The 12,367-nt window shown below is 36.8% G+C and overlaps 1 protein-coding gene across 2 annotated transcripts; it reads left to right on the top strand.

Annotated features, from left to right (window-relative positions):
* Positions 1–727: 727 nt before the first annotated feature.
* On the top strand, positions 728–5,865 carry LOC137733889 (chaperone protein dnaJ A6-like). 2 transcript variants are annotated; one of them, XM_068473096.1, is made up of 8 exons: positions 728–938; positions 2,454–2,630; positions 3,320–3,473; positions 3,588–3,726; positions 4,237–4,370; positions 4,456–4,598; positions 5,029–5,227; positions 5,303–5,865. In XM_068473096.1, exons 2-8 carry the CDS (start codon positions 2,472–2,474, stop codon positions 5,632–5,634), a joined length of 1,260 nt encoding a protein of 419 aa, XP_068329197.1. In that variant the 5' UTR covers positions 728–938; positions 2,454–2,471; the 3' UTR covers positions 5,635–5,865. The 2 variants fall into 2 exon arrangements, with proteins under 2 accessions (XP_068329197.1, XP_068329196.1); XM_068473095.1 differs by having other exon boundaries at positions 730–938; positions 2,448–2,630.
* The last annotated feature ends 6,502 nt before the right edge of the window (positions 5,866–12,367 follow it).

Here is a 12,367-nt window from a genome sequence, read left to right as displayed (position 1 = left end):
TCTGCCAACATCTTAGTCCTTAAACCTAGCGAAACTCATTGTCGCATGGGCCAATCTGCTACCAGAAAAGCAACCACATGACCTGCAAGTAACTTTAGAGCAACTCCAACGTGAGGAAGGCCCCTTAGGGCAACTTCCTATTCAATCCTCTTCAATAAACAGTAACTGTCTTTAATGAATAGTAATTACCTTTTGAATCTCCATCTCTAAACTGAATAACCATGGCAATAGGCAATAAAATATTAATATTTTTTATTTTATAAAAAATAAAAAATAATTTTATTTTTAATTTCGGATAGGATTTTTAATCGGTCTCATTGTGCCATGTGTCATTAAATAAGAATTACAACCCAAAGTATCTGAGAAAATATAAAATTATGGTGTAAGTTAGAAGATAATGATAACATATTTATAGAAAAATTAAATCAATTTTTTTAAAAAAAATTTAATTTTCAGATTTTTTTATTAATGTTTTACATTTTTTTAATTTTTACTTTTTTATTAATTTTTTTAATTTTTTATTAATTTTAAAACGTGGCTGACATCAGTCTCGGGCTCTTGGAACACCAATTTGAGCCGGCCAAGTGCCTCTCACTCGGCCCCCACCCCAGCGCCCAATCGCCCTCTGGGCTGGAGAAGGTTGCTGGGCTATTGGGTCTTCAAAGTCGCCGGTCCATCGGGCAAAAGGCTCCGCTGGAGCTGCTCTTAAACTACTTCCCGGCGCCCTTTCCCTTTCTCGATGGAAATGCTATTTCCAGCCACATTTTGGCTACTAGCAAGAAACATCCAAGTGTGGAAATAGTAATTTCCCCTCCCCCACGCTTATAGTCGTCAACGATAGTATTAATCCTTTGTGAAGAGGGAACCCTGCTCTCTCTTCTCTCTTTGCTCCTCAAAGACTGAAACTTTCTCTCTCTAAAATCTAAACCTAGCTGAAGGTATCTCTCTCCCTCTCTCAATTTTCTGTAAATTTTATAGATTTTCTCATTGCTCCTTGATCTGAGTTGCTGAAGTTAATTTTTTTCACTTTTTTTTTTTACTGAATTTGACTTAGTAGATTCACATGTAGTTGGTATTTTAATTTTGTGGTAATTTAATTTAATTTATATTTAAAATTTTATGCAAGATGATCAATTGCATATGAGAGTTATTAAAGTTTTGATATATATATATATATATATATATATTTAAGATTATTCAAAGTCCAATTACGGTTGTGTAGAACTCTAATTTGGTATAGGATTTATGCTTTTTCTGTTGCTTGAGGATAATCGGTTATCGGGTTCTTGATTATCAATTTATTATTGGGTCCTTCTGGGCTGCATTTTTATAGGTGGATTTTGGTGAAGTTATGATGTTAATCTAGTTAGTTAATTTGGTGCAAAAAGAGTTCATCGGAGTGGTTTACAGTGGAATTTAATAACTCACAGCTTCGAAAGTATGTCGAAGATGTGTTTTTATCAGGTAATTGGGAGAACAATCAAGTTGTTATTTATAGGTTAGATTTTGAAAATAATTGGTTAAGGGTGAACTTAATCAAGTATTGAGCTATAGCTTATATGTAGTGTGACTAGCGTCTATAACTTGACCAAATCACCATTGTCTCGCACACCTCAATACTTTAGTCAAGGACAGTTTATTTCATAAGCGAGGTTTAAACAATAACACTTGTATGAAGCCTCCTGGTGCTTGATATTAATTCTTGAGGGTGTACTTGTTCATTGGGCTGTAGAGAGTTATCTTCTAATTTCTAGTATTGTTTTATAGATACGTAATAAAAATATCGAAACTGCTTTTTAGGCAAAATAATAAACCTTGTATATTCAGTAGCAGATTCACTAAATGGGTAGTGGGTCAAGAGTTTTTGCTAGAAACTTCAAGTGGAAATACAGGACATAAAAAAGGGATGCAACAAGGTGGTGTTTAAATTTTTTCCATCATGGAGCTGGATGCACATTCAAGTGTTTTTGAACTGCTTTATTATTTGATTTAGTAAAAGCAAACTTTGAGATTGTGCAAGTGACTGAGCTTTATGAATTATGATATTGGTGACTGAAGCTCCAAAATTTAGTACGGTGACCGTTGGGAGGTAGGGGTGAGTGTAAATTTGTTTTTGACTGGGAAATGGACTTGCCTGTATTCTGGCTGAGTTGTGGACCTGCAATCAGCATTTACTTTTTACTTGTGTTTCAGTACAAGCTTCTCCGTGCATGTATTTATGTTTTGGAGTTACTTTTTTTCTCATCCCATATACATCTGGCGTTTCTATGCACATCTCTAATAGTATGCATGTCTGGCTATCTATATTCTTTGATTTGTTCCATCTAGTTGGTACCATTTTCAGCTACTTATTCTGAATTCCTGTACATACTATAATTCCCAATTTTGAGTTGATACTTGTATATTTTGTGGAGTTTTAATTCTCAAATTTTCTCCTACTGCTGTAGCTGCAGTATTTAAGTGCTTCAATCATGTTTGGCGGCTTTGGCCATGCTGCAAGGAAGAGTGATAACACCAAATATTATGGGGTTCTTGGTGTGCCTAAAAGTGCAAGTGCAGACGAGCTCAAGAAGGCATATAAGAAGGCTGCTATCAAGAATCATCCAGACAAAGGTGGAGATCCTGAGAAGGTGGGTCAAAACACTTCTTCTTTCTTTATTTTATGCAACATGTACATGTGACATATTTCCATGCGGAGGCATTATTGGATACTGTTTGTGGAACTAAAAGTGCCCTATTAAGTGTCCGTTCTGTGGTACTAAATTATGCCCTTGACCACTTTCATGGGATTTGTGTCAGGTACACAAGGCTTGACATTTTGAAATGTTTGTAAATGGATGTGATATAGCGAAAGCCTTAAAAAATTAGACGACATTTACTCAAAGCCTTTTTTTTGGAAAACGGTGCTCCATTACCTTCTTTTTAATGAGCAATCATTAGCCACCCTCCTTGAAAATTGTTTACTAGTGTCTGGGATGGACACATTGTTGCGATAAATTTTTGAACGATTTCTTTTGACTCATTATCATATCTAAAAGTTTTTGATGTGTTTGTTGAGATCAAAGCTTTAAAAACTTATTATGTCAGTAGAGTTGCTCTGATTATGAACTTATGCACTCTCAGTCTTCTGTTCCATTAGTTTTGCAGTGTATGATTTTAATAATGTTACATTCAAGTGATCACATATGTAAGCAATATTTTCTATATAATTACTGGCTTTGCTTTTTATGCCATTGACATGGCTCTTGAACTTGTGATATTCCTTTTACTGTAATTATTTCTCTTCAATTTTACCTTAGTCTGCTGGGTTGTGAACCAGTTCAAGGAATTAGGTCAAGCTTATGAAGTTCTCAGTGATCCAGAAAAGAGAGAAATCTATGACGAATACGGTGAAGATGGTCTTAAGGAGGGAGCGGGAAGTGGTAGTACCTCGCATAATCCATTTGATTTATTTGAAACGTTTCTCAATCCCCGTGAGTGCTAGCCGCTGATTTCTGCTCATTGACCTTTTACATTTGGTTTTTTGTTATTTTATTGTTGAAATGTTCTGTGCTGATTACTGCCTTCTGGATGATCTGATCTTGCAGGCTATCGTTCACATGTAAGAAGGCAGAAGCAAGGTGAAGATGTGGTGCATACCTTAAAGGTTTCTTTGGAGGACTTGTATAATGGCACAACAAAAAAACTCTCTCTTTCTCGGAATATTTTGTGTACAAAATGTAAAGGGTATGCCTCTATTTGTCACTCGTTTTTTCTGTTTTTAGTTTGAGGCAGTGGCTTAACCAAAATCGCGTGGTGTTCTTTACTATCTTTTTTGCTTCAAACTGATTCCTACCCACAAGAAGCAATTTTCTTTCATTTTTTTCCTTTCCTTTCGGTGGGGGAGGGGAGATTTGGTTGTTAAGTTCTCAACTTCCAGCTGTTCTTATATTTAAAGAATATGACGGTCTCACATTTTGTTACATCTTGTGCAATCTCTGTTCCCAATTGCACACAGGATGCTAGCATAGACAGAACCAGTGGTTAAACGAAAAAAATGTGGCATTTCACTGGACAGTAGTTGCCAACATTTTATAGGATAAGTAAGGTACTTTGGCTATGTCTCGCGGTTAGATATGCGAAGTTGCCTTTCCTTTATCAATAACAACAGATACTGCTAGTACTGGGGATAAAATAGTTCTCTGTGTAGGATTTTGGGATGACTAGGGTAGTTAAACTGCTTCCCTTGGTTTCCAGGAAAGGCTCGAAGAGCGGAAACTCAGGGAGATGTTATGGATGCCATGGTACTGGAATAAAGATTACAACACGGTCAATTGGATTGGGCATGATTCAACAGATGCAACATATCTGCCCTGAATGCCAAGGCTCCGGTACTAAAACTAAAAAGCATGCTTCGCATATCTCACTTCAGCATAATGGGTTTCGTCTTATTATAAACATCTGTCATTGTTACAGGTGAAGTCATCAGTGAGAGAGATAAATGCCCACCATGCAAAGGTAAGAAGATTACTCAAGAAAAGAAGGTGATGGATGTGCACGTGGAGAAAGGGATGGAGCACGGTCAGAAAATTTTGTTCGAGGGACAGGCTGATGAAGCTGTAAGTTAGGTTTTCATCATTATTGCAAGGGAAAGAGATCTTCTCCAGATCTCTTCCACCAAGGCCACCGGATCAAGTGATCCGGGCCTTTGAAATTTCATCCAACGGCCCACCTATTTCCCTTAAAAGCTATAATAATTTTTGGCCATTCGATGAAATTTCAACGGCCCGGACCACTTGATCCGGTGGCCTTGGTGGAAGAGATCCGGAGAGGATCTCTTTCCTATTTCAAGAGGTGGCAGCATTATGTCTTTGACCAGTCTAATATGTTGTCATTAACTTTCATTGTTCTTATGAAAGCCTCGTCTTTTGAAAGGGCAGCATTATGTCTTTGACCATTTTAATTTCCTGCCATATATTTCCAATGTGCCTTTGAAAGTTTTGTCTTTAATGAAATTTTTGTGTATTAATTGTTGCTTATTGTTTGCAGCCTGATACAATTACTGGAGACATTGTTTTTGTATTGCAACTCAAGGAGCACGCCAAGTTCAAGCGAAAGTTTGATGATCTTTACGTAGAGCGCACTCTCAATTTAACTGAGGCTCTTTGTGGATTCCAGTTTGCATTGACCCATCTTGATGGTAGGCAGCTACTTGTCAAATCAAATCCCGGAGAAGTCATCAAGCCTGGTAATTTTCATTGCTTCGATATTCATTGCTTCAAATTTGTCCATTACGGATCATCTAACTTTTATTCCAATGCAGGTCAATCAAAAGCAATCAATGATGAGGGCATGCCTCATCACCAGAGGCCATTCATAAAGGGCAAGCTTTACATCCACTTCAATGTAGAGTTTCCAGACTCTGGGATTCTTCCTCCTCATCAATCCCAAAAGTTGCAGACAGTACTAGACCCCAGGCATAGCAAGAAGTTGACTGACATGGAGCTGGATAAGTGTGAGGAAACCACCTTGCATGATGTCAACATTGAGGATGAGATGAGGCGTAAACCAAGACAGCAGTATCGGGAGGCATATGATGAAGATGATGAAGATGATGAAGAGTCAATGCCACGGGTGCAGTGTGCTCAGCAGTAAGGCCCTCTCTGTTTTATCCGTCTTATGGGGCAAAATTATAGTTCTGCACATGCAGTTGAGTTGTGATTTAAGATCTTTATAGGTTCCTGCTATTTTATTTTTCGCTCAATATTTTTTCTCTATGCTGTGTTCTTCTGTTTGTTATAAATGTTATAAAGTTATATTAAGATGTTAGAATTGAGTTATAATGCTCTTGAATTGATGATATATCTATTTTACGGATCATTAACCTTTTGATTGCCTAAGTTAGTAATTTGGACGCTAATTGTTTTAAAGAAAGTTCACAAAAATTGCTCTGATAAGTTGCAGCAATGCTAGGTGCTTGTTACGAATGTCATAACTAAAGAATGTGAGATAAGATTAGTTATTTGGACTACATTGGCTGACCAGTATTGGATTCTAACCTAGCATTCGTTCCACCTTTCCCGTTGTGAATTTTGGTTGCGATGAGCATGAAAACTCCGATTCACTTGTGTATGTGGTAAGTAAACGGAGTCCAAATTATCATCGCTCTTCTGATTTCCAATGAAAATTCTTTCCCTTTTGTTGTTGATGAAGATGAAGAAGTTATAAGATACGTCTAGAATCGACACGTGACGTCACCAAATACCCATATCTCTAACATACTCCGTCCCTGGGATATGGCAAAGCACAAATCAAGATTCGAATTGCGTAGTAATTTTCGTATGCTTTATGGCTGCATCTAACCTCCTCGTTAGACTGCTTACATACCCTAAACAGGAATCAAGCCATTCTTAGTTCACTATTCACTACACTCGAACATTCATTGCATATCTCACTACGTCTCAACATAATACCACAATTCAAGCTTGAAGCACCTCAAGGAACATTCAACAAAGCACAACAATATTCTCTAGTCATCTTGCCATTCACCCACACATAAGCATTCCAACACCATCCAATAATCCAATGTTCTAAAAAATGGCCTAGGCGGCACCTAGGCGCTGAGCGGTGGTGACTCGAGGCGTTTTCTTGCAAATCGATTGCAAAAATCGGCTGGGCTCTAGGCGGGCTTGGCGATGTTAGGCAGCTAGTTGGTTTTTTTTTTTCTTTTTTTTTTTTTTTTTTTGAAATTTAAAAAAAATAATCCTATCTACATTACTATATTTCCTTATTTTCCTCCTATTTTGCATTTTATGTGGTTTTAAATTGTGAACTTATTGTACATGTGTCATCCTACAATACTCCTCACTATGGTTATATGGCATATATGCTTAAGGTGTTTTCAAATTTTGGACTTGTTGGATACCCTTTTTGCATTTTATTATTCTTTTATTATCTTATCCATGGATTTCATACAAGTTTAATTTTTTGTAAGTATCAATATGCACTTATTTACAAGATATATAAGAAATTTATCTAAATCCGCTTAGGCCGCCTAGGTGCCCGCTTAGACCTCGCGTAGGCGCTAGGCGCTAGACCGCTACCCGGCTACCGGCTAGCGTCTAGCGTTTTTTAGAACCTTGCAATAATCACATCAATCAATAACTCATACAATACACCAAAATGCAGGCTAGAGCGACACATGACACAGTTCAGTTGAAGCCTACATCTCTGAAGCTGAAATCGAATCTAAGGAACCAACAAGTCAAATAATGCGATTTCGGACCACTCAACGAAATCCATCAACATCGGGTTTCGGACCACTTAACGGAACCAAGACACCAAAGGGGATTCCGAACCACTCAACAGAATCCAAATTAGGATACAATTCCGAACCACTCAACGAAATCGCGGAGTAGAAGGGATTCCAGACCTCTCAACTGAATCCGAGTGGATATGATTTCGGACCACTCAACAGAATCACGGAGTATAATGGTTATCAGACCACTTAAAGAAATCCAAAGCAGGGTACGATTCCGGACCACTCAACGAAATCGTGGATCACAGGAGATTTCGGACCACTCAACAGAATCCAAACGGAGTAAGGAACCAGACCACTCAATGGAACCCCAACATATACTCAGTTCTGGATCACTTAACAGAACCAAGCGGAGGGCTAAGGAACATATCAACGACTCAAAGAAACAAATCATGAATCAAGTGCTCAATTTACAATGGCTCAACGAAATGAAACAAAGCACAAGTATTAAATTATAACGGTCAACGAATCGAGAAATGAAATAATGAAATGGAATATGAAACAAGTTTCTAAGCAACAAACCACATGGCAATGGGGTCCACTACTAGCCCTCACATTTCATCACATTATACCAATCATGCAAATCAAACCACATCTCAAATATGCCCACATTTCACAAATATCATCAGTACACAAGCCAAATCATGTTTAATAAACATAGGTCAATGGCTAAATATATATAAAAATCACATTTAAATAGAAATCACATTTATAAAACCAATTCATATTCACAAATGATAATAATATAAGAAATCAAGGTAATAACTATATCACATATATTCAAGTCACTCTCTAACCATAGTAGGCCCACTAGACTTCACTTAAGTCTCCCGTAGTACTAATTTTAGTATTTAGAACATTTCGAGACATGTTGACTAAAAGTCAACGGTAGGGTCCACAACCCTCCGTAATTCGATCTGAAAGATCTGCACATTGGATTTCAGATCTGTAACTTCCTAAGGTCCTCATTGTGCTCATAGAACAACATACTAAAATCTCATCACGATCCAACAGTCGGATCTCCGCCAATCTCAAATTCAAGTGGTGGTCAACAATTAGTTTTACAAACTTAGAAATCCAATTCGGGAATATCTGTATGTCGGATTTTCGATCCGTTATTTCAACTATCCTCAAATATTATGTTCTATAATGTATTAAAGTTTGATGACGATCTAACGGTCGAATCATCGATTTATATGTTGACCAAGTGGCAGTCTCTAACAAAACTATGTTCAAACGACGAGATTTCATCAATCGTACATCACATATAGAATTGGGGTATCCAAATTATCCTAGGAAGGGCAAGTGGGGTCTCAGCCCACGCGCCGCCATACGCGGCAGCCGGCCGACCCTACTCGCTGGAAAATTCAACTATTTTCAAAAATTACCAAATTTCACATAACTGTAGATCTCGATGAATAGAGCAAGTTATATACTTGTGGCCAAGTCCAATTTGGCCGGGAAAAGCTCCAATTTCCCTCGAACCCGCCGAAAACCCTAAAAATGGGTGGCTTCGATCCGTCACCTCCGGTGCTCTGCCATACCTATTGTTGTTCGGGTTTTGTTCTAGGCCTCAAGGGGAGTCGATTATGGGTGGTGGTTGAAGGTGGCAGTTGCAGAAATGATGAATTACCGCCAAGAACTTGCCGGGTTTCACCCAAATCAAGACCAAATTCTCCAAATTTTGGGGTATACTTGGTAGAGGGAAGGTCGTGGAGTCGAGTGCAGGTGGTGGTGACAATCGATTCGCCGGGAAAAGGCCAAAATCAGCGTTGGAAAATCTTGCAGGGTGTCGGGTCAAAACCGGGTCAGGTTTAGGGAAAAATTCCCCTTGGTTTGCTGATTCTCTCCTCCCCTCCTTTCTCTCCTTTCCTCCTCCCTTATTGGTCCCTTCTCTTCCTCTCTCCTGCTTTCATTGGTTGCGTGTTTTTCCTTCTCCAGTGATGCAGGATGGGAAATAAAAGATTCATTTGGCATGGAGCACAATAAATTATTGGAAGACGGATTTATGTGTTGGAATAAAAATGGTGGTTTAATACATATTGGCTGATCAATTTACTTCCAGGACGTTTCATGGCTGATATCATTACTTTAGTTATGTAATTTTCAATTTTATGTGACTGTAATTCAGTTTTATGTCAATTTAATCATATTGTCTTTCAATTTATGAATGTAAGTTACCAAATGGTTATAAAAACCATCTCTTTCTGTAGGATGAAGAAGTTGGACGTTGTTGATTAATGAAAATACTCAGGGTGTTCCTCTGTTTCAGTTTTGTGCCTTTCTCTTTGTGAGATTGTTCTACTTTGTTCTTTATTGCCTTTTTAATTTCTAAATGTAAGTTACAAAATGGTTATAAAAACCATTTCTTTATGTAAAATGAAAAGTTGGACGTTTTTGTTGGTGAATGAAATATTTAGAGAGATTTGTATCTCATATTTATGCCTTTCTCTTGTTTAAGAGTCTGTTGCTTTGTTCTTTCTAGTGTCTACGTTATAGGCTGGTACTAGAACCAAAGTTTATAAGGTTTTCAGGCCTCTTCTCGCACTAGGAGATAGTGGACCCTACCTATCAATCCTATTTTTCGTTCTATTTTGTTCCTATCCGCTGCGCCCTGAATCATCCAGTCACAGCCTTCCACATGTCTTACAAGTGACGGGAAAGCTCCCAATTTTTCTAGAGCCTTCCAGCAAATGGAACAAAATTACCATTTTAACCCTAACTTTGTTCGTTAATAACTCCTTCGTTATAACTCCATTTCACGAATGGTTTACGCTTACACGTTCGTGAGATCGAGCTCTATTCGAAAATATAAATTGTGACCTCGAAAGGTCTACGGATTTTAGATAATTAATTTCCAAACTTCAAACTTCGTAACTAGTTTAATTAAAATCTAAATTCAAATAAATGAGGATAAATTCTCAAAAAATAATATAAAATCTCAATAATACAAATATGTAGATTATAACAGTGAAATCCAAGAACAAGATTTCACAATGCGGCTAGCATTTAGTTGACCGGTGACGTCAACTTTACTTCATTAAAATTTCTATAATACGTAGCATGTCCCATATTTGTTTGCCACAAAATCAGTTTGAAAATCAGCTCAATAGCTGGCTTTTGGAGTTGCACTTTAATTTAGCTTTTTGCCACCAGAGCTTGTCTTAACCCCAAATAATCAAACCCCAAACGGGCATAGTTGCAAGAAAGAATTTGTGTTACTTCTTGCAGGAGTATTTCACACTGTCGATAATTTCAAGGTAAAATTATGAGACTAACTCCAACCCTTGGAGTAAGTCTTAAGATTTACCTTTTATTCTCTCCCCTCTCCCCACCCCCCTCCTCTTCCCAAATTTCCTTCCAACCTTTGGGCCAATTTGGGGTTATAAGTTAGAAGCTAAAATTGGACCAAATACCAGCCAGAAAAGTGGACTGGGTTAGTGGTGTGCCCCACATGTGAGAGTGGAAAACCAGAGGTGAAATCCATTCGCCCAGGCCCACTCACGCACATACTGGCACTCGCCAACCACTAGAGTGGTCGGACTCCACTCACGTGGGCTTGTTTCCCGCTTGTATAGTGCATTAATGAGCCTAACGATTATTTTTTTTCTGATCCTATGGCCATAATTCAAATGGAGTGTTGGTTGATCCAATGGCCTAAGTATAAATTTCTTTTTTTTTTTTTTAGTTTTATATTTATAATTTATTAAATCCAACTGCTGAGATCGAATATGATCAAATCTAATGGTACAAAAAGAAAGTTCTAAGGGCCCAAATTTAAATCTAGTGGCTAAAATTATTTAACTCAAACTTCACCCAAAACTGTATAAATACCTAAGTATTTGTTCAAACATCCACACAAAACTCACTTTTCTCCTACAATTGTTCCAATTTTTCTTTCAATCATCTTCCAAAACCATTTCTAAAATTTCAAGATGGCAAAAGATCATATTAGAGGTCGTAATTGGTCATTTGCAAATTTTTCCGTAGTGTTTCATGAGTTTCATGTGTCGGTTTAGTGATTTTTCAATATTTATCAGAATTTAAATATTTTTAGGTTAAAATGTTCATAAAATTAATTTAGGATGGTCTACATAATTTTTTTTATGTTAATTTAAAATAAATTAGCCTAAATTCATTGTTTAATAATTGGGTTTAAAATTTTAACCAGAAGGGTTGGAGGAGAAGAGTTGTTTCTGAGTTAAAACCTAAATTTTCTGGGCTAAAAATCTTAGGTTTTAACCAAGGGCTGGAGATAGTTTAAGAGGGGAAGAATATGATTTTATGGAATAATTATTTGTGTTTTGACTACAATACTACACTAAGACCTACTCCAACTCTTGGAGTAAAACTTAAATTTTAAGTTTTAAACCTACCCCAAGTTACTCCAACCCTTGGGCTAAATTTGAGTTTTATCCTGAAACTCATTTTTGGGATAAATTTAGCCCATAATTCCCTCCGAGTTAGTGGGTTGGTTCACTATATATGTGGATTTTTTTCAGTTTTATATTTATATAAGTTCATTGAATCCAACAATTAAGATCTAATATGATCAAATCTAACGGTAAAAAAAAAGATATAGCGGTCCAAATTTAAATCCAACGCCTAAAATAATTAAAAAAAGAATCTTTCTTGTGTTTCATATTCTTTCATAGTGTTTAACGAGTTTCATAATATCCGTTTAGTGATTTTTTTAATATTTATCGGAATCTAAATATTTTTAAGTTAAAATGCTCATAAAATTAAATTAGGATAATCTAAATTCATTCTTCTAAATTTTTTGGGTTTTAACCTAAGAGTTGAAGATAGTCTAAGAGGGTGGGGAAGAGTACTACTTCTCACAATGAATTATTCCTCTCACTTACAGTAAAAAAACAAATACCACTAGATCGTAATACTAATAACATATAATTATTGTATGAAATATATATCCATATATGAATTATATATGATCGTAAGATGATTGTATTACAAATATGCAAGTTGCAGTCACTTCTAATGCTTGACAATTTGACAATTTAAAACCCCAAACCCGAACACACCCCATACAAGGCCCATTTCTCTTTCTGT

This window comes from Pyrus communis, chromosome 5, assembly GCF_963583255.1.
Source record: "Pyrus communis chromosome 5, drPyrComm1.1, whole genome shotgun sequence".
Taxonomy (NCBI): domain Eukaryota; kingdom Viridiplantae; phylum Streptophyta; class Magnoliopsida; order Rosales; family Rosaceae; genus Pyrus; species Pyrus communis.
Note: the sequence above shows the minus strand (reverse complement) of the source record. Positions and strands in the feature narration are given on the sequence as shown.